At 51.8% G+C, this 22,463-nt stretch overlaps 1 protein-coding gene across 1 annotated transcript; it reads right to left on the bottom strand.

The window, feature by feature from the left end:
* Positions 1–56: 56 nt before the first annotated feature.
* On the bottom strand, positions 57–22,286 carry Usp35 (ubiquitin specific peptidase 35). The gene is given in 12 exon segments (XM_035442389.1): positions 57–1,160; positions 2,024–3,287; positions 3,701–3,807; positions 4,589–4,682; positions 6,022–6,215; positions 10,200–10,358; positions 11,524–11,625; positions 12,033–12,162; positions 14,006–14,138; positions 15,139–15,511; positions 15,513–15,909; positions 21,118–22,286. Coding segments are annotated over 12 exon segments (3,207 nt in total). The 5' UTR covers positions 21,207–22,286; the 3' UTR covers positions 57–995.
* Between the last annotated feature and the right edge of the window lie 177 nt (positions 22,287–22,463).

Genomic DNA, 22,463 nt, shown 5'->3' with positions numbered 1-22,463 from the left:
CCCAGAGGACAGTAGACACCACAGCTCAAGCTGGAAGAAGAGCATCCTGCACAGGCTTCAGGGGAGCGAGTTTTATTCCTATTTAAGAACACGGGTTTCTTCTCTCCACTGAGAAGGGGCTATAGTAGTCTCAGGGCACAATGAGGTTGTGTGCATTACACAGGTCATACCCACCCAGCCCTCACACTCTAGCAGAGGAGCCAAGCCAGCTAGCTTCCTCAAATGTCAATGGCTTTCTGACAGACTAGTGTCTTCAGTAACATAAGAACTCTGGACCTTAGCTAGACAGGGATGCAATGGCAGCATCTCAGGCACTGAGGCAGGCTAGGGAAGGAAGGAAGGGGCTCTCCCAGTGTGGCTTGCTTGGGGTAGGGGAGGGGAAGGTAAGATTTAAGATTCTTACCTCTGAGCTGTGCTATGCTGCCTTCCACTACATGCCTCAGAAACACAGCGGGTGAAGGCACCCACATACCTTGTTTTAGGAACCCCCTGAAGAAACAAGAGGTCAGGCAGAGGGAACACAGTCCCCTTCTTGGTGCAAGGGCTTGACTTCAGCTGTGCTTTTTCTCCTATCGAGGAAGAGCTGGGTGAAGGAACTAGAATAAAAGGAAGTGCTAATGGATGCAGGACACCAAACTGATACCACCCCGGCTCCTGAGCTGTCTGGGCTTTCCAGGATTGAGCCTGCAGGGAGGCAAAGCCCAGAGTGGGCTTATCTAAGTAGCTCCCAGTTAGTCAGGACACTTGACCGTAACATCCTATAAGATGGCTGCCTAAGGAGCTCTGGGTCCCAGCTTCTCTGCCCTTCAAGCTATAGACTGACATCCTAGATGGTCCCTCTTCATCCTCCTTGCCCTCAAAAGGACTTACTTCACCTTGGGCTTGCCTCCACAGCTCCCTAAGACCCCCAGATGGCAGAGCACTCTGCCTGGGCCCTGAGCCCCACCTGGCCCATTCTGAGGTTGGCTGTGACACCCCTCAGGAGCAAGTTCCCTTTAGAAGACCAGTCTGTGGAAGTCACCATTGCCACCTGCAGGGTTGCAGCCCCCTGGAGAGCCTTCATCTTCATCTTTGTCTTCATCGAAGCCCCTGCCCCAGTGTGGAGGGGCAGGGAGTGTGGAGATATAAGCTGCCCTGCTCCGGGCCTCCTTCTCCTGCTCCTGGAAATTGATGAAGACAGGAAGTGGGCTTAGCACAATCCTGCCCACATCACACACACACACACACACACACACACACACACCACACACACACACACACACACACACACACACACACACACAGAGGCTCCCACTGAGGGGCAGGATGGAAGGCTTCAGGTCTAAGTCTCAAACAACATTTTGCTCCCAGTGATCACTCAAGTTCATTGAAAGAACCTATTCATATTAGATGACTAGCTGACAAGTGCCTGGGACCTCAAGAAAGCCTCCCCAGGCTTCCTGGCCTCAGCTGTCCCCTCATTGTCTCTCTTGGGGTATGAGGTCCATCTTCTGCCCATGAGCAAGTTCTTCTCTGCTAAAATAAGATCGGCCTCTGTCAGACTTCACCAAGCCATATCTCCACTGCAGGGCCTGACAAATGTAGAAGCAGACTGGTGTCCCATTCCCTCACTCTCCTCACAGCAAACAACTCTGGGTTATTTGCCACCTCATGGCTATTTTGATATTGCTCTTAACTCTGACAAAGGAGCCTGAGGCAATGACAAAAAAGGATACTGGGACATGAAAATCACTGAAGAAGTGACCCCTTTGAGAATCCCAGAAGCAGCCCCTACCCATTGATTCCACCTTTCAGCATCAATCTGTGCTATTACTCATTGTCCATTCCTCTGAGGTTAAAGGGTGTGCCTTTCCAGCCACCAACATAATCCCACCAAGTGCTGAGTGAGTGGATGCATTTAAAACTGAGGGTGACTCAAAAGAACGGATAACTGACCTATGTGGGTGGCTGTGCTGGGCCAAGTCCTCACCTAGGAGTGGCATCAGGGGCCAGAGGGTCTACTGACCCTCAGCAGGGGACTCACCTGCAGGTAGAGGACATTGTCTTTGGAAATGGCCTCCATCAGGTCCTTGTGGAGGGTGGGCTCTGCTCGGACTCTGGGAGAGCCAGGCTCAACCTCGGACCCCTCCCTGGGCCGCTGGCGGTAGAAGAGCACATAGGCAGTGTCCTTAGGGAAAAAGGAGGTGACATTGCTGACAGACTCGAAGGATGAGAAGGACACCCGGGTGTCATTGAACAGGTACCATTGGTTCTCAGGCTCAGGCCTGTCCGTGGATCCCAGGACAGGGGTCGGCCGGGCAGCACCCTCACGGGCGTAGCAGTAATAATGACCACTTTCTGAGGATACGCCAGAGTGCACCACCACACTACAGAGGTCATAGGCCTGACCCTGACCCCCAGCCAGTGGCAGGCGCAGCAAGAGGGGGATGGTGACATCATCCAGGATCTTGCGGCGCCGCATGGTGCGCAGGTCGAAGGAGAAGCGCAGTAGTGTAAGGATGAGGTAACGTGGACCCTGGCTCAGCTCCACCACCTTCTCTGCATCCTGCAGAGAGGCGCATGACTCACAGTAGTAGCGGTTTTCAGCTGTCAGCCTCTCAGGGGACAGGAAGTAGTTGACCAGGTCTAGTACAGAGCGGGAACCCTCAGGGCCACATACCTGCTCCCTGGGCGGGATGGCAGCATCCCTGTGGGTCCCTGGTCCCAAGCTGTCCCCCTCCTTCTCCTTGCCGTTCTCAGCTTCCTTTTCGTCTTCCTTCTCTTTCTCCTTCTCTTCCCCCTCCTCTTTCTCTTCTCTTGCTCCTTCCTCCTCCTCCTGCTCCTCCTCTGTTGCTGCCTTCTCCTTCCCGGCCTGCTCCCTCTCCACCTTCTCCTCCTGCCCACTCTGTCCACCGGAACCTATGGTGCCCAGACCTTCTATATCTAGCCCAGTGCAGGGAGCATCCCCCGTGACACAGTGCTTCCTCTGCCTCTGTGCCCCTGGCGCTCTGGGAGCCAGGGCTAGCTCCTGTGCTCGCACATCCTCTGTTGGGAGCATCACAGAGCCCAGGCGGCGGTGACGACATCGCTCAGGAGGAGGGAAGGCCAGAGAGAGGTCTGTAAAGGCCTCCTCCCTAGAGGAAACATTGAGGCAGTGAAGACAGCATATCCGAGTCACGATCTTGCCTCCAAACATTTTCTCCACAGATGTTGCATTGGAACTAGGGAGTTCTTCCGGTGGGGAGGGCAAGCTGGACTGCTTGAGCTTCTGACAGATCCTCGTCCCAGTTTTTTCCTCTTCATGAAGCCTAGAGCAAGCAGGGAGCGCGGGTGCACACACTGACAGACAGGCCCACCTCCAGCACACCACCCTCCATACTTCAGACACATGTAAGAGCCTGGCAAGACAATTCCCACCCCTGTACAAAGTGGCTTGATAACATACTTGTATGTTAACACTCACCTAGCACACACCTACATAAATATGGACCTAGAGCTATGTGATGAGGGTTAGCACCCTCAGGCAGTGCAGTGACACATGCACACACTGACAGACCCCTCCCAGGCTTCACATGAACTTCAACATCTTTGGACACCTATGGTATACACCTTCCTCTGCCTTCCAGAAGAGCAAGGAAGATCCAACCCAGCTCAGAGGGACAAGCTGTCATCCCAGAATGTTCTCGGGTCCCCCACCTCCCTAACCACCAGCCTTTCTTACCGATCCAGTAGATACTTCAGATACTCTGAGCAGTCCTGCTGGGTCCCAGGGCTGAACCAGGGAGTCCAGGATGCAGAGAGGAAGTTCTCAGGAGAGATGGCTGGCCTCTGGGACAAGGCAGGTGAAAGGTGAGGTCAGGAGATCAAGCCACACACCCAGCAGCAGGCAGCAAACTATGCCTGAGGATCTAAGACTATGTTCCAAATATATCAGCCTCCTAACCTACAACCTTCCCCTTCCAAGCTGGCTCTGACCCACATTCCATCCCACAAGTCCACACAACCCAAGAGTGGGATGTCTTCGTCTTGGTGATAACTCTCTAGGAATCCATTCTGCCCTCACAGACCACAATAAGTCTCTCCAGGCCCTTGCTCATTATTTCTCTCTACTTAAAACATCCCCTACCCTTGACAAAGTGAGTCCCCCAGGATACAGAGGCCTCTTCCATGACACCTTCCCAAAAAGCCTTGTCTCCATTTCCATATCACCAGTTGTCCCCTCCCATGTGCTGTCAGACCCCACCCAGCCTGTTCTGTTTCCCCTCCCACATCCCTGGCCATGGGCTTTGGGTTGTGAAGGACAGAGACAGTGCTTGTTTTGTTCCCTCAGGTCAGAGACCCAGGTAACTGACTTATTCACAATCAGCAGATGAGGGTTCATTAGTGCACGGGACTGAACTCTGAAGAGGGCTGGGGTGGCACAGCCCAGGAAGAGGCTCAGGTGCACACCCTGCCATTAGGACACTGAATGGGCCTGGAAGTTTGCTATGAACTGAAGCCGACCCGGGCTGGGGCTCAGCAGCTCAATCCATAGCTTCTTGCCAGGTGTAGGCAGGTCCTGAGACATAGCATGACCTCCCCTCCCTGCCCCACTGTACCCATCACGCACCTGACTGTGCTCCAGGAAGGCAAAGAGCCACTGCAGCTTGGTCATCAGGGGCTGTGAGTTGTTCTCAGTCAGGCGGAGCACACAATGTCGAAAGCTTCAAATGAAACAGGAGCACCGGGTAAGCCAAGGCCCCAGGGAGCCGCTATTCCCCTATACCAGGCCACCCAGAGCCTATGGCATTTGCTCCAGATGAGGCCAAAGGCCAGGGAGAAGATGGTGAACAACTTGGCCTGGTGTGGCTGGGGTCATGGATTCTGTATGGCCTTGGTATGAGAGCAAACAGGACAACAAGGTGACCCTTGCCATCTCTTCCAGCTGTAACACCCCATGACTCCAGGACTCAAACATGCCAATGTTCAAAGGTGGGAACACTGGTGTGCCAGGGTCTCTGCTAACATCACCCCAGGCACTGGCACATTCTGCATGGTAACTTTCGAGGACTGTCATTCACTCCCAACCTCGGCCCTCCAACCCATTCCTGCAGCCCCCACTCAGGGCCCTGGCCCAGAGCCACACCGAGCTAAGTCAGTCCCTGCCCTCAAACCAGGCAAGTTCCAAAAGAGAACTTCCCTGACACAAGAGGACACTACAGGGAGACTAGCCCTCGGGGATGTGTGTGATCCTGTGGGGTCACATGGCTCCATCCAGGGCCACTGCACAGACAGCAGCACCTGGCACTCCATGCAGGTCTCAGACAAGGTGAAGTGCAGATGAGCTGCATAAAGAACTGTAAGCTCAGCCGGGCGGTGGTTTTGCACACCTTTAATCCCAGCACTAGGGAGGCAGAGAGGCAGGCGGATCTCTGAGTTCGAGACCAGCCTGGTCTACAGAGTGAGTTCCAGGACAGCCTCCAAAGCTACAGAGAAACCCTGTCTTGAACTAAAAAAAAAAAAAAGAAGAACTGTAAGATCTTGTATCACATGGCCACACACAGGTCAAGCAAGGGACTTTTCTGGCAAATCCTTTTGTTGTATTTTAGAGAAGTAATGTCTGTACATCCCAGAAATCACAACACAAAGTTCGCCCCTCAGCAGGCAGTGAGGACAGCGGCAGCCCAGCACATCTTAGACACCAGCACCCACTGCTGCAGCTTAGAGAAAACCACTTATGGCCAGAGGCACATCAGAACTGCCAGAAGAACACTTCCTCGCAGAGCCAAAGATGGAGCCCTGAGGGATTCTCAAGCAAGCCACAAGGTGTACCAAGAGCCACTGGTGATTGGGTGATGGACACTGCACTTAATGGCAGAAAAAGAGGTGTGGCAGCCACACTGCAATACCAGCACTTGGGAGGCTGAGGCAGGTTCAAAGCTTGCCTAGGCTACAGAGTAAGAATCTGTATCATGTGGGAGGGAGGAAGGAAGGGAGTGAGGGGGGAAGGAGGGAGGGAGAGAGGGAGGGAGGGCAGAGGAAGCAATGCAGAACAGCACCTACTCGGAAGCCATGAATAAGGCCTGAAGGACACTGTTCACATAGCATGTATTGCCCAAGTTGATTAAGCCAATCTTGCCCGTGTCTGATTTGGCCATGAGCCGGGGATAGAAGCCAGCCAGTTCACTCTTCTGTGAGGTCCAGGCATCCTGCCCCAGCAACTGCTTGATTCGGTCTTCATTGGGAATGTGGAGGTCCTGAGGAGGAACAGTAGACACCAGTGGTAGCTTTAGAGCTGACTTCCTCCAGGAAGTCCTCCTGGACTCAAACCCACTCCACCACTCCCTCCCAAGAACACACTCAGAAGAGTCTAGAAAAGATGTTTGTACAGCCCCTGCTGACAACTCATTCTAGGGTCTCATATTCTGTCATGTGGGCCTTCTATGTGATCTTTCAGGTGATAAACATGAAGGAGCAATCCCCATCTCAGAGGTTAAAAAAAAATCCAGGGTTAGCAGAACTAAGAACTGTGTAGTCACAAACAGTAAATGGCAAACACTACATCTAGTGGTGTCAAGATCTTGGTTCCAGATCTAACTCTCCTGTCTGATTCAGTCTGGTGACCTCCCTATGCCTGTTTCCTCATCTGCCGAGAGAAGACACCCTTCCTTCCATCAGTCTGGCACTTATGCTGTCACAATGATGGCCCCACTCTGCTTCCCAGTTTGAGATTACAGAGTCAGCTTTCAGGCAAATCAGTCACACCCTCCCCCTCCCCCCCCAGCACTGGTCCTGCACCAGTGATGGAGGGTCTGAGGGCTCTGAGGTGGTCCTTTGTCACAGACCCAAGGCTCAGCATGCCTTCTCCCAGTGTCTTTTGTCACACTCAATAGTTGCACCAAGAGGCTGTCTGGCACCAGTTCTAATGACAGAGACAAACAAATATCTGAGGATGTCAAGGCATTAACAACTGTTCCTCTAACTGTAGTCATCTGTCTGTCCTAGTTAGGTTACTATTGTGATGAAACACCATGACCAAAGGCAACCTGGGGAGGAAAGGGTTATTTTGCTTACACTTCCACATCATAGTCCACCATTGAAGGAAGCCAGCATAGGAACTCAAGCAGGGCAGGAACCTGGAAGCAGAAGCTAATGCAGAGGCCATGGAGGGATGCTGCTTACTGGTCTGCTCAGTCCAGGGATGGCCCCACCCACAATGGGCTGGGCCCTCCCACAATCACTAAGAAAATGCCCTACAGGCTTGTCTACAGCTGGATCTTCTGAAAACATTTTCCCAATTGAGGCTCCTTTCTCTCTGATGACTCTAGCATGTTGTCTTAGGGTTTTATTGCTGTAAAGAGACCCCATGCAACTCTTTTTTTGTTTGTTTGTTTGTATTTTGTTTTTCAAAACAGGGTTTCTCTGTGTAGCTCTGGAGCCTATCCTGGCACTCACACTGGAGACCAGGCTGGCCTCGAACTCACAGAGATCCGCCTGCCTCTGCCTCCCGAGTGCTGGGATTAAAGGTGTGCACCACCAACGCCCGGCTCCATGGCAACTCTTCTAAAGGAAAACGTTTAATTGGGGCTGGCTTACAGTTTCAGAGGTTTAGTCCATTATCATGGTGGGAAATACGGTGGCATGCAGTCAGACAAGATGCTGGAGAAGAGAGTTGAGAGTTCTTTACCTTGATCCGAAGGCAGCAGCAGGACAGACTGCTATACTGGGCGTGGCTTGAGCATATATGAGACCTCAAAGCCTGCCTTCACAGTGACACACTTCCTCCAACAAGGCCACACCTACTCCAACAAGGTCATACTTCCTAATAGTGCCAATCCCTATGGGCCAAGCATTCAAACACATGGTCTATGGGGGCCATACCTATTAAAACCACCTCATTTATGTCAAGTTGACATAAAATGAGTCAGCATATCCTTCCAGGTCCTGAGCACTAAGTCAAAGGCAACAGAGTATTGCAAAATCTTAGTGCCTGAGCCCCCACCCTGGCACACACCATCCCTATGGCAGCAGACCTTGACCACACTGTGTCCAACACTCTTGCTTGATTCTTTCCCAGGATCATTTATCAGGTACACCAGTCACCTCTCACAGATGACGTTTTTTTAAACAGAAAAGAAAAAGCTGCCTGTCATCCCAGCCACTTGTGTAGTTGCTAAAGGAAGATTACAAGTTCAAGGCCAGCCTAACTCATATCCACTTAACAAAGAAGAGTGACTCTGTCTGGATTCAAGGCCTTTCTGATGTCCCCTGCACACCCCTGACATATTACCAAATTTGACCCACTTTCCCCCTGTGTGTCCTTCCCATGAATTATCTGAAGTGCCCTCCTTGTTCCAGACCCTAATGGTCAAGGTCAAATGCCTAACTTCCACTCTACCAGGCTTTCCAAGAAGTTCCCCACCACCCACCACCTGTTGTACATACACGGCCTTGAGGAGAGGTTAGAGTATATAGGTTAGGAAAGACTAGTGAAAGGGCCACAGGGAAGCCCTCATCCCTGCTGGGTAAAGGCTTTCCAGGTGGATCACCCACACCCTTTAAGTAGCCCCCTCTCCTATGCTCTGCAAAGAAACCTATATAAACTCATTGGCTCCCAGGTGTGAACCTTGGCTGAATCCTGTCACTGGGGCCTTTAGAGAGAGGGGAGACATAGCTTTTGGCTCTGGGGAAGGATTTTTACAACAGTAATTTCTAGATTAACTCATCTACGATACCGCTTTATATTTCTGGCTTATTTTGTGTCTACCGGACAACTTTTGGGTATTATGAGTTTATAAATACTTTTAAAACCAAAGACTGCAGTGAGCAATACCCCGACACCACCAAGTGGTCTGAATTTCAATCCCTAAACCTGGTAGTTACAAATTTCTTTTTATTTTTCCTAGTCTAGGGTATACACCAAGCCAGAAAGATTTTCCCAATTTCTGCTTTGGACCCCATGTATATCTTTTCTAGACCACTCTTTTTATTAGTTTTTGTTAAGTTTTCAAGTGGCTTCATGGTACCCCTGCTCCATAGTGGGGATTAATCACAGCTTGTCAACACCAGTTCAAGCTTCTCTGTGGTGGAAGTTGGCCATGTTACTGATGCTTCTTCCCTGCCCCGAGGCATCACCCTCGGGCCCCCTCACCATTTGGGAACTCAGTTTTCTCTTCCCCTGGGGACTCCCCCTCACCCCCCTGCAGGATCGGCTCTGTACTTTAAGAGATGTCTGCTATGAGCTGGAGGGATGACTGGGCAGTTAAAAGCACTGGCTGCTCCTGCAAGAGCTGAATTCAGTTCCCACAGGCACAGCAGCAGGTGGCTCACAAATACCTGTCGTCCCAGCTCCAGGGAATCCAATGCCCTCTTCTGGACTCTTCATATATGTACGTACACACACACACATAGGCACACAGACACACATACACACACAAAAATAAAAGTAAATCCTTTTTAAAAGCTGTCTCTATGTCTCAACACACATGTCCAGATGTTTTTTTTTTTAGACAAGTGTGTCATGGGCATCCAATCTGCTGTACTGTGAGCATCACATCAGAAGCCCTGACAGAGGCTTTTGCCCCCACTTGCACCCTCTCCCTGTATCAGTGGTCCTTAGATTAGACTTCCTGTAAGCAGATCTGTCACCCCAATGGGCTTCAAAAGCTCCTACAGGGAGACATCTTGGTTTGCTTTGTGCCTGGTTCCCTGAATCCCAACGTCAGCTTGGCTGAGAGCAGGACTCCAACATAGTCCTAACAGGTGTCACTCCTGTTCTGGAGCGCTCGGGAAACACAAGTGACATGTGACCATCAATGCTGGTGCTGCGGGAGCCACCAAGAGGCCCTGCTGAAACCCAGGGAAGGAAGTGAGGCAGACACTGACAGCCCAGGGAAGGCTCACGAATGCAATCTTTGAGACCCTGGAAACCACATTAATGGTAAGTAGGTGCTGTGATCTTGTATGCTAACAAAAAAAAAAAAATTTTCAAATAAAGCAGGAGCTATGAATCAGGTAGAGGAAGGTTTGCAGAGGCACTAGCACACGCAATGGCCCAGAACACATAAGAAAAGATGACGCCAGTGGGAACAGTGGAGACCTCCATGTTCTTGACACACAATGGCCCCAGAGAGGTGACAGGAAGCATCAGGGGTTCAAGTGATAGAGGCTGCTACCAAGCCATGGTATAACCTCAAAGAAGGCCCAAACTGGCCCATTTGTCAGAGAGGCTGTCCACTCACCTTAATGGCTTCCATGACAGGCTCATACAGGTCTGGGAAGCCAGGGAACCGAAACACCATGCAGTGCACCAGCTCTGCCAGCTGCTCTAGGCAGCTGGTCCCAGAGTTCGAGTCCTCCTTGACCAGAGAGGCCACCATGGGAGGAATGTGAGGGAGGAGCTACAAGAGAAAAGGAGGGTTAGCTAAGGAGGCCAGCTGTTCAGCCTCACCCAACCAACTTGCCCTAGGGACCACAGGCCTGTGCAGCCACAGGCTTCTCTGCCCAGCAGCAGATGCTCAGGCTGCACCAGCCATCTGAGTGAGCTGAGCAGCATAAACACCTAGTTTGTGTTATATGACTGGGGGAGGAGCTGGTGGTGCTGCAGACCCTACCTGGGGCCTTGTGGGTGCCAGGCAGGAGCACTGCCACTAAGCTACACCCCCTGGCCTAGATAGGCTGTGTAACCTGTCAGGACTTCATAAGTGGGTACAGAAGGTAGTGTCTGAATCAGGTCCCTCTCAGTCCAAAGCCCATTCAGTTCCCCAATGTTAGGGAGTTTCAATTTTCAAACCCCTTAGAGTATTATATCCCAATGCCATAATGGGTAGATGGGCCACAGGAACACAGGGCCTGGGGTAGGAAGCCAGAGTTTATATATGGCAGGCTCTAGACACACGTCACCTCATTCCTCTCCTACCATCCTGGGAGTTTACCCCATTCTAGATTTAGGTCACCACAGTGTCACTTGGTCCCCATCCCTGGCTCTGATCTTTTCTCATTTCAATAAACTGGAAAGTGCAAAGTTACTACCCTGTCCAGAAGCCATGAAAACTAAGGCTCTAACTCGAGGGTATCAGAGAAGGATCCCTTCCCTGAAGAGAGCCTGTAGGACAAGAAGAGGAGCCTGAGGTAGAGGCCCGGACAATGGTTGCTGGTGGGCAACAAAGTGAAGGAGGGACACGGGTTTGGGAATCAGACCAAATTGGCTGGGACCTTCCCTGCCACCTACTGTCTGGGGCCAGTGACTCGCTTACCCGCTCCCCAATGCCATCCATCTCAAGAAGGAAGGCCTATCTGGGAGCTAGATAAGTGTAGCCATTTGGAGCACCACTCCTGACACCTGACCCTGAAGAACTACAGCTGTCACCAAGCCAGGCTCTGTCATTCTACAGTGTGCTCCTGGGAGTCACACATCCTCTGGCTTCCATTTCCCATCTCTACAACAGAGCCTTGAGCCTCCTGTGCTAAGATGCAGAGCTTTGCTCCAAAAGCCCCAACTCCCTGACTCCCAGCAGAAAAACCATATTAGGTCTCGGGCAGGTCAGAGAGCAGTAGGGCCCTTACCAGGTGGAAGGCTTCGTGGGAGTGCTGGAAAGTCAGGAGCATGTACTTGAGGACAGACAGGGCAGCTCCCCGAACAATGGGGTACAGCAGCTTAGAGAAGACCTGAAAAAGAGTTTCATGTCAGGGGTCCCCAGACCTGAGCTACCCAAAGCCAGTGTAGCCACAGTGGTCCCTGAAAGGGAAGTGGAAACACGAGAGAGTAAAAGCAGCAGGTTGACAACAGAAGCAAGAACACAAAGGTGCTGGTGGAGCTGGATGGAGCAATATGCGTTGAGACAGGCAGCCAGGGTTAGGTGAGTGATGGTTGGGCACACACATGCCCTGGAATGAGTGGTCAGAGTAATGGAGCTGGAATCTGAGGCCCAGAGAGGAGCAGTGTATTAGCCCCGTCACACAGTGAGCTTGGTTGGGTGGGACCCCAGTACCCTGTATCCCACTCCTGCGCTGCTCCCAGAAGAAGAGACCAGTGGAAAAGGCCGCAAGCCCAGATTCGGACAGGGGCCACCAACCTTCTCAATTTTGGCGAGCGAAACCTCGATCAAGATGCTGAACTTCTTAACGGCAGCCAGGCCCTTCAGAAGGGCAATGATCCACTTGTCAATGTTCTTCCCCAGGGGCCAGGACACCCAGTCGATCATCCTGGTGAGGGGAGTGACAGTGACACAGGGACAAGGGAGGCCCAAAAGCCAGAGTAAGGGCAGCCCAGGGACTGACCATAAAGTCCTGACTCACACCTGCACAGGGCACTTGGATCTTCAGGACAAACAGGACACTCCTGGAAAAGGCAAATGGGCCCAGAGACACACCCAGCAGACAGGGCTCACAGTCCTCCAGAGGGAAGCCAGACTCTTTCACCCAATGTACCCAACCACAGGGGGAAGGGACTGAGAACTCTGACTCCATCAAGCCCCTGCTGGAGACCAGGGCAAGCCACTTCCCCTCTCTGAGCCTGGACTTCATCTGCAAATGGAGACAAAACCCCTCCTGAGAACGATCACATTAAGAGAGCAGTAGCTAACCCTGCAGTATCGGCAGCCTGTGTGCTGGACTGAGCATAGGGCTGGTATGTAGTAAATGCACAGAAAGACAGCACCACTCTCATTACTCAAACACTGAACTGACTGTGCCACAGTGAGAAAGAATAATGGTACTAGGAAAGTTCCCATGAAGCTGTCTTACACCTCACATGGTGGCTCACTTTTGCCTAATCCTCAACACATTCTTTGATGGTCCCAATGATGACCACTTTAGAGCTGAGGAAACTGAAACAAAGCCACACAGTTGAGAGGCCTAGGGCAGGGCTGGCTCTTGGGAGACATGCTCCTCCTGCCTACACCCTTACCCCATCCCCTCTCTGCTTACACCTTTACCCTCTCCCTCCTGCCTATACCTTTACCCTTCACCTCCTGCCTATACCCTTACCCTCCCCCTCCTTCGTACAACCCTTACCCTCCCCTCCTTCTTACACCCTTACCCTCCCCGTCCTGCCTACACCCTTACCCACTAAAGACAAGGAATCCAGGAAAGCCCCATGAAGATGGCTCTGTGTATGGGTACAGGAAGAACAGCAGAGGGAGGCATGCCAGGTAGATGGGGACATGCCAGGTAGATGGGATCTGCACAGGCAAAGGCCTGAAGAGAGGAATGCAGGCGGCCTAGTAAGGGGTCACAAGGCAGGCAGGTTAAGCTAGTTCACAGGGTGACAGCATTCAAATGAGGGGAGAATGTACACACATTCCGTGATTGAAAAACACCCAAACTCTGTTTATGGTCTTTTCCAGACTCATAAAGCACACCAAAAACTACTTTCACAGCATGTGTCTGTGTGTCTTCGTGTGTGTGTGTGTGTGTGTGTGTGTGTGTGTGTGTGTGTGTGTGTGTGCGCGCGCGCTCTCTCACACCTACAGAATGGAGTCTAATGCACAGCAAGTCTGTGTGTTCATGTGTGTGTGCTTTCTCACACCTACAGAATGGAATCTAATGCCCAGAAGGTGTTCTACCCTATTATTACTAATTTTAATGATCCTTCCCCAGCCTGAAGCTAAATGGCCATCCAACCCCAAGGATTTACCCATCTCTGCTTCCTCAACACTAAAGTCACTTGTATGCATGGCCATGCCAGGTAGTGGGTATTTGAACTCAGAGTCCTCAGGGGCAAGCACTCTTTTAGCCACTGAGCCATCCCCTCAGCCCCTATTTTTACTCCTCATACTACCAAGCACTTCTACTTTTCACAGAGAGAGAAACCGAGGCTGAGGGTTCAGAGTCACACACTTGTACCTAGTCTGGTGGTATCACTGGGACAGGATTGTGTCCTTTACATCCAACTCAAGGCCAAGCAGAGGAAGACTGTAGAACTCCCGGATGAGTAAACAGGTATGAGAGTCTGGACTCTGACCACGGATACCCTGAGTCCCCATCCAGAGTCAAGAGCTTCAGAGAAAAGTGAGGGAAAAGCCCACCCCCTGCTCATGGCACCCACCTGCTAATGGCGGTCAGCATCTGGGAGTCTGTCACACTGTCATCATTGCTGAGGTTCCGAACCACACCATCCATGAGCTCCAGTGGAAGGTGCTGGACCACACTGGCCAAGGCGCTGGATGGTGGCTCCTCCTCTGGAACAGGGCTAGACTGAGCTCTCCATGCCCTCATGCTACCTCTACTTAGGCTGGGCATCTGCAAATAACACATGGGGCCACCTCCCCTCCCCCTACAGCATCAAAGTCTCTGAATCCATTGTTACACATTCATTCAAAGACCTTGCACTGGCATATGCTGACACCGAGAGGAAACACTAAGCCCCAAATGTGCATGTAAAGAGAAGCCCTTCAGAAGAGTTAATACTGGAGCTAGTCTTGGGAGGAAGGTGCACTGACACAAAGGTGGAGATGGGAGAAGGCACATTTAATGCCAAACTCTTGTGCAACTGAATAGGAGACAAACCCCCGTACACAGGCTAGCCTTAGTCTCGGCTCTTCCCTCCTTCCACCTGCACAACCCTACTACCAGGGAAATCACAGCTCTGTCATCCAAACTGGAATCTAAGGTCCACTGCTAGCTGGCAACTGGATGTCAAGATTCCAGAGTTCAGGGGCTGGAGAAACAGCTCAGTGTTTAAGAACTCTTGCTGTTCTCGAAGAAGACGGAGTTTGGGTCCCAGCATCCACATGGTGGCTCACAACCATCCTTAACTCCAGTTCCAGGGATTGGTGACCTATTCTGACCTCAGAGGGCACCAGGAGCACACACACGGTGCACAAACATACACACAGGCAGACCACTCATACACATGAAATAAAAATCTATTTTTAAAGGATAGATTCTGAGTATAGGTATCGCCTACAAGCTCCCCTGCTTGCTGCCAGATGCTAATGACTCCAGACCGAACCTTCCTGACTCAAAGCCCAGCACCCACCATTCTGCCCTCCCAAACTGATTTCATCCTCTGCCCCACGTGGTATGCTCCCTACATTTCCAGCTCCACCACGGGATGACACCCACAGCAAATGTCCAAGGTAGGTTTGCTCACTAAAAGTGAGCATCGCAGTCCACCGTGTGTGCAACCCGCACCAGGGCCAGTCCTAGTTCCCACCCCAGCCCGGGCTGCACACGCACCTGTGCAGGAGATGACAGCGAACAGTTCCTTGAGGCAGGGGAGGATGGCGGCGGGCTGCGCGCGCCACAGCTGCGCCAGGAGCCCGCTAACCTGCTGGGCCTGCTCCAGGAACTCCACAGCACCCTCCTCGCCCTCGGCTGGGCAGCGGAAGCGGCCGAGGCAGCGCACCAGCTGCTGGCAGAAGAGCAGGCGGTGCGCGCCGTCGGGTACGCAGCGCGGGTGGCGCGCCAGCAGCCGGGCGACCTGCGCGCAGGTAGCGGGCCCCGGACGCTCGCACACGGTACGCAGCACCTCGCGCCGCAGCAGCGCGAACACCTCGTCAGCCGCGGGCCCGTCGGGTAGCAGCTGCAGCCCCAGCTGCACGCAGCCAGCGCGCGCGCCCCGGGGGCCCCGCACCGCCCTGCAGCAGGCGCAGCACGCGGCGAGCGCTGAAGAACTCGGCGAAGACGTCGGGGTGGTGGCGACCCGCCACGTGCAGAAGCTGGCAGCCCACGCGGCGCGGCAGCTCGTCCGTGCCACCCACGTAGAGGCGCGCGCCCAGGGCCAGCAGCGCCAGGCACTGCTCGCGTTCCAGGGGCTGCCGGGCAGCCTCCAGCACTCGCCGCACCAGCCCTTGCTTCACGCTTGCAGGGTACGATGAAGTCACCACCGCCTCCAGGATCTTGTCCATGACGGCCCGAGGCTGCTGGGCGCAGGGAGCAGGGAAGCGCTCTGACACACACCCGGGTCCAGATCCTTGGGTGCTGAAGCTGGAGGAGGACCTCGGTTTTCTGTAAAATGGAACACACGCGAATATCTTTATCACAAAGAAGTAGATCAGAATGGCCAGCACCTGGGAGTCCCAGCTCTGGCTGCTGGGCGACTTCTCCTCGCCTCTCTGGTAACTGGAGACACTCCTGAAATAGGTGAGTGCTGGCTCTTAAGAGGTAGCAGTAAGTAGTCTTGGATAATCGGTGCGAGGCCCTTTTCTCAGATCACCTACAAGTTTGCAAACTTCTCCTCTTGGTGAGTGTTGTGCTGTTTGCCCGATTCAGTCTCTAATCCCCTGTCACTACTAGTCACCTGGCAAACTTCTTTTCCTTAAAGTCTAAAAAACCTGTCCGAGGTGAGCCCACTCCCGGTCCCATCATCCCATCATATCATCCTTGTGGTGGATGTTATTATCAATTTGAGAGGACCTAGAATCACCTGTGAGACACGCTTCCGGGCACACCAGTGAGGGATTTCTGCCTCTGATCACCTGTGGGAGGTTATCTTGATTGGTCTGAGGTGGAAGACCCATCCACCATTCTCTGGGTTGAGATCCTCAAACGTGTCAGGAGGAGAAAGCGACCTGAGCGCAGGTCCTCATTGCTCTCATCATCCTGTGTGTGCAGCGACCTTGACCGCCCCACCTTGATGTGTTATGCTTTTCAGCGGGGACCACAAGCAATCCTTTCTCCCTTAGGCTGCTTTTGTATACCACAGCAACTGGAAAACACTAGGGTTAGCCTGGTCCCCTCTCACAGCTGCCACCACTTCATGCTAGGGTCATCCCAATGCCCTCCCCAACCCTCCTACCCAGCCTGGCTCCACAGTCCTTCACCCCCAGGGCCCTGCCTGCTTCTCCAGCCTCAGCCCCTGCTCTTTGTCCACTGGGCTCCCACTGTCACATGCACTCACCACCTCCTCTCCTTGCTTGGTGTGGTTTGAATGAGAATGGCCCCCACAGGCTCCTGTTGGAATACTTAGTCCCCACAGAAAGAACTAGGAAGTAGTAGGAGGTAGTGTACAAGGGGGTGGGCTTTGAGGTTTCAAAAGTTAACTTTTTCTGCCTCCTAAACAAGATGTGAGCTCTCAGCTGTTCCTGCCTCCATGCCTTTACTCGACAGTCATGAACCTGAACCCTCTGAAACCGTAAGTCCAAATTAAATTATTTTATAAATTGCCTTGGCCATGGTGTTTTATCAGAGCAATAGAGAAGTAACTAAGACACTTGGCTGGTACTCCAAAAAAGCCTCACCTGGCCTTCCTACTGCTTCAGACGTCCTAGATAAACACCCATCCTGCATGGCTCCACTACAGCACTTGGCTGGTGACAGCCTCCCCACCACACTAAGCATGGTTCCGAAAGTCAAGCGTTGTATATCAGCCTCCCCAGCAACTGGCACCTGACCTAGCACACAGTAGGCCTGTGTTGGGTGGGTGAGGTTCTTACTGCATAAAAGCCCTGTACCTGGGCTATTCTCGGGAAACCTGCACACTAACCCATTCTGACTCCAGAGTCTCAGGCTGGTTTTCATAGCTACAACTGGGTCACTTCTTATCTAGCTGGCACCTGAGAGAAGGCAGGGCTCCTTCTCTGCATAATCCTACTCTAGGCAAAATCCAACAAGTAGTAGATGCTTCATTTACTGACTCCATAGAAACTACTGAAGCTGCACACTGCAGCTGGGTGAAGACAACTGAACATTTCCTGGACACTGGGCCAGAAAACATGATTCAGAGCCTGAGTTTTTCTGGAACCAACTACACACCAGACTCTATGAAGATGCACTCTACAGTGTCCTACCTCTGCACCCTGTCGTTACTGCAGGTCTCTTTGGGGGGGAGGGTGTTTAAGTTTGTCTCAGGGTGTGAGCTCCCTGGGACAGGAACCAAGCTTAATTCTCGGTGGCTGGCATCTCCCACACCAAATTAGAATCTTCAGAGTTCAGTGATTGGAGGGTATGCACAGCCCAGATCAGTGTCCCCCAAATGTTAGCCTGGCTGCCTTAGAGTCAGCAGGGCCTTAGCACAAGCCTGTGACACTTCATTTGATAGTGCTGGGGTTGAACCTAGGGTCTCATACACCCTAGGCAAGCACACTAAAATTAAGCTAAGCTGTATTGCTTAGGTGGCTTTTCCATTGTGCCACTTGCTTCTGCTTTTTATATTTTGCTATTGCTTGAAATGTAAGTTTTAGTTGCTTGGTATTTTTGTTGTTTTGAGACAGTGTCTTGTGTGACTCAGGCTAACCTAAAACTCACTAAATAGCCATGGCTGGTCGTGAACTACTGATGTTCCTGCTTCTCCTTCACAAGTACTCCTATCATAGGCATGAATTACCATGCCTGGCTTTTTTTGGGGGGGCGGGGGGTTGCTTGTTTATTTTTGTTTTGTTTTCAGATGGGGTTTTACTCTGTAGAACAGGGGAACCTGAGTCCCACTGTGTCCTCCCTCAGTCTCTTTAGTGTTGTAATTATAGGTGTAAACCACCAGAGTGGGTTTTCATTGTTCTCTTTAAATAAATTTCATCTTAGAAAAAAAAAAAGTCAAATGCCCAGGGCCCAGCACAGGTCTCCTCAATTAGGCAGTGGAAGGATGCTAGGTGAGACTCCATTTTTACTGAGAGAGGCTTGTCTGACATACATTCTGGTTGCCAACAAGATTACTCTGCCCCTTGAACCTCCCACTGGTTTGAATGGGCTATGAAAATGAACGAGACGCCCTTGCATGGTGCTGGGCATGAGGAAATTCTCGAAGGGTATCAATTCCCACTGCCTTGGAAGCAAAGACTCGGGTCCTTAAGGAGATGCAAGCCTAGTAGTGGAAGCAGATGTGTTTATAGAGAGCAACTGGCAGTGCAAAACAGGATCCTTAGGCCTTTAAAGACTAGCCTCTAGATTGGGGGTGTGGCTCAGTAATAGAGCCTAGTATACAGAATGCCATGTGTTGGATCCCCAGCACAACAAATAGAATTAACAAGAAACAGAATGGCACTCCCACCACTACCATGTCACCCTGGGCCCTCTTTCTTAGGCAGGACATAGGACAAGGCAGTGGCTGTCACCCCATGCCGTGTAGACTAGTGAATGGGTCATGCTTTTTAACCCAGGCTGCCAAGAGAGTCCAGCATGCATGCTGCTAAGAAAAAACCTTAATCAATGAGATTTTGGCATCTTGTATAGAGGGTAAAGGCATAGGGCAGGCACAAATGGAATTCTGGAGCCAGAGAAGGTTCTAGAAGATGATTTAAAAAAATCAAAGAGGAAATGGAGACCTGTACTGTGTGACCCTGAGTAAGGCATATATATATATGCATATATATATATGCTTATATATATATATATATATATATATATATATATATATATATGTATATATATATATATGTATATATATATGAGCTGCTTTTCTTATTTTAAAAATGGGAATAAGTGGCATTAGATTAAACCACAGAAACCAAATGATCAAACACCCCAAATTCCCTGCTGGTTTACCTGACACTACATCAGGTGGGCTGCACTTGGCAACTGGAAGCCCAGTCCATCAGTACCACCCGAAGTTCCAATCGCCAAAGCCAGCCTTCTTCAGTCTTTGGCCTCTCCACAAAGCACAAGCCCTGCTACCTGCTCCAACGCCTACGCAAGCAGTTGGGTCAGCTGTCACCATGGTTACCAGTAAACCCACTCCGTGATATCTTGGATGCATTCATGCAAAAGAGCCTCAGAGGTTTTGACTTTACCTGACTCCAATCCCAAGCCAGAAAAGGAGGCAGGAGTAGGGAGTAGGGGGAGACACATTTCCAGGGCACAGCAGAATCAGCTGTCCTTCTTCCCCTCCCAGAAGCTGTAGGCCACCTCTCTTGGAGGAGGAGGCTGGGTTACCCAGCAGGGACAGCTTGGCCACACAGGCTCTGAGTCTAGCCAGTTCCACACCAAGTGCAGCAGCCCTCCTCCCTTACCAGAGCATCCAGTGGTAGGTCCAAGGCTTCAGCTAAGATCTACAGGCCCGCCTGGGGCAAGCTCTTTCTAGCACCTCAGCTTTCTCAATGCAAAATGGGAGCTGTTCTGCATCTGCCACTCCTAGGGTTAGGCCAGTGTTTTTTGTTTTAAAAAAAAAAAAAAAAAAAAAAAAAAAAAAAAAAAAAAAAAAAAGATGGTGGCTTGGAAACCATGAGTCTCTTATTGGCCCTGTGGCCCTGTGTCATGGAGGGACACACACATACTATGAGGGGAAGGAAGGGAGCACTCCCTGCCAACTGCATCTATGAATCCCCTCAATTCAACTGTTTCCACTCTCCCCCAACATCAGCCCCTCTTTATCTCATGCCTGGACTAGGACAGTAGTTTTCTAAACCCCATTCCCTCATCTGATCCATCCTCCACTAAAGGCACAAATCCCAGAGGACAGCAGTCCAGGTTTTTCATTTAGCCAGACTTGGCCTTGGTTATGGAGAAAGCGTCTCCTTCACCTCTCAGCCTCTGAGACCCAAATGGAAGATGATTGGCCACTTACTTCTTGGCCTTTCCCAGCCAGAGCTCATGCCCTTGTCCAAGCCCTGAGCTTGTGCCCTCACCCTGCCGGCCTTCCAACCTGGGTGTCCAGGTACATTCTGTATGTATGCTCCAGGGCACCTGGAAGAAGCAACACCCCTCCCAGAAGGTCCTGAGCCTTCATCTGTCTGGGCATGTTAGCTGAGTGTTGACAGTTCCCCGCTTCTGCTCGGGAAGGTACCTGGCTCTTCTCTATCACCATGGGGGAGGAGGGTGAGCTGTGAAGAAGACACTGAGACCTCCAGTGATCAGCCTTCATCACCTCCTCAGCCTCTCTCTGGCCCCAACTCTCTCAGCAATGCCATCAGATTAACCTCATTTCTGAAAACTTCCTCTTCCCTGGCTACTCAGAACCTCAAGGCCACTAGCCCCCCCCCTCCAACAAAGCCCACACTGGAAAGTCTGTCTCTGGGGCTGTCTGTGTGACATGACACTGATACAGGACACAGATGGGAATTTGAGAAGGGTTTGCATTTTGTTTTGTTTTGTATTTTTCCTGGTGTCCTCTCTATAGGAAAGGGCTTGCCTCTTCTCTCCTGGCTAGTTCTGACTCATCCTGCAATGCCCGACTTGCAGGCCCTTCCTTGTCCCTCCACAGAGCTAGTCTCTGAGCTCTGGCTCCCAGGCCTTCTTGGCTCCTTCATCCTCTGCAGTCTGGCTCCAGCACTCCCTCTCACTCACCTGGCTAGGGGCTGATGCTGTAGGAAGTGGACCAATCGTGTTCTGTACACAGTGCCCAGGATAGGAGTGTACCTAAGTACAGTGGCCATGAAGGTGTGCCTAGCTATTGAGGAGAGACATGTGACAACAACACGAGATGAGATAAAATCAAGGATGTGACCAGAAAAGTAGCTTCCAGAGACAGGCTTAACCTTGAGTACAGCCCCTGCCCCTCCTCTGCCTGGGCCTGGTCTCTAATGTCCACAACCCTTGAACAGCTGTGAGACACCCCACAGAGACGACTAGACTAGAAAGAGACGTTAGCCATTCCAGAAATGATCCACACAAGCCAAGCAGAAAAGCAGAATAAAATGCTGGTCCTGGCTAGCCCCTAGGTCAGCTGTTCCCGGATCTCCTCAAAAGAGGAGGGAGGATCTACAGATTCCTGCCCTGAACTAGGGATGGGGAAACTTATCTTCTCTCAGTCCCTGGCATTCACACCCAATACCTTGACTCCCATGGGTGCCAGGGCTTCCAGGGGGCACCTTTTGCCCCTTGGGTCTCTGAGCTGCAGATTGTCAGATTTTTAACTTACTGTGTGACCAAGGCAGCCCCAGACAGTACCTTCCCTCTAGGAGGCCTTGTCTGGGTCCTGGAAAGAAAGGAGCAAGGGTTTTGTTGGGGACAGGCAAGTGCCCTATTACTGAAGAGGAATGGAAGACGAAAGAGCATTGTCCCACCTCTTGGATTGGCCACACTCACCCCTGCCTACAAAACTGGCCCTCACTAACCTCTGCTGACCCAGCAGACCCCACTCCCAACCCAGACTTTCTAGGAGGGAGGGCAAGAGCTTAAGCTTCGGTTCTCCAATCTGCAAGGGTTGTCAAGGGTCCCAAATTCCGGGACACTAAAACGACCAGACAGCCTCTGGATCCTCGATATGTACTCCCATTGGGTCCCGTCTCTCCTTTCCTTATGCCACAGCACCACTGCCCAGCCCAGACTGGGACTGGGGTTTCTCCGCAAAAAGACTGCCAGGCTTCGTGGTGCTAGGTGTGTGTACTCTCAGTACTGAGGGGGGAGGGAGGCAGGAGCTGGACCACCTCTATACTCAGTTGATGAAGATAGTTAAGGCTCAGAGAGGGGCAGTACTAGCCCAAGGTCACACAGCAAGGTCCAGAAGAACCTATACCTCCCACCTCCCACCTCCCTCCCAATCTCGAGCTCTCAAACCCTGCGGGTAAGTATGGGGCCCTCGAAGCATCAAGGTGCAGACACACTCTGCCCCCCTCTCTCTGCCACCATCACTCACACCCAGGGCCCTCTTACCTCCTGGACTTCAGTGGGCCTTACCTCAGAACCCACTC

Source organism: Cricetulus griseus, chromosome 3 (assembly GCF_003668045.3).
Source record: "Cricetulus griseus strain 17A/GY chromosome 3, alternate assembly CriGri-PICRH-1.0, whole genome shotgun sequence".
In the NCBI taxonomy this organism is placed as follows: domain Eukaryota; kingdom Metazoa; phylum Chordata; class Mammalia; order Rodentia; family Cricetidae; genus Cricetulus; species Cricetulus griseus.
Note: the sequence above shows the minus strand (reverse complement) of the source record. Positions and strands in the feature narration are given on the sequence as shown.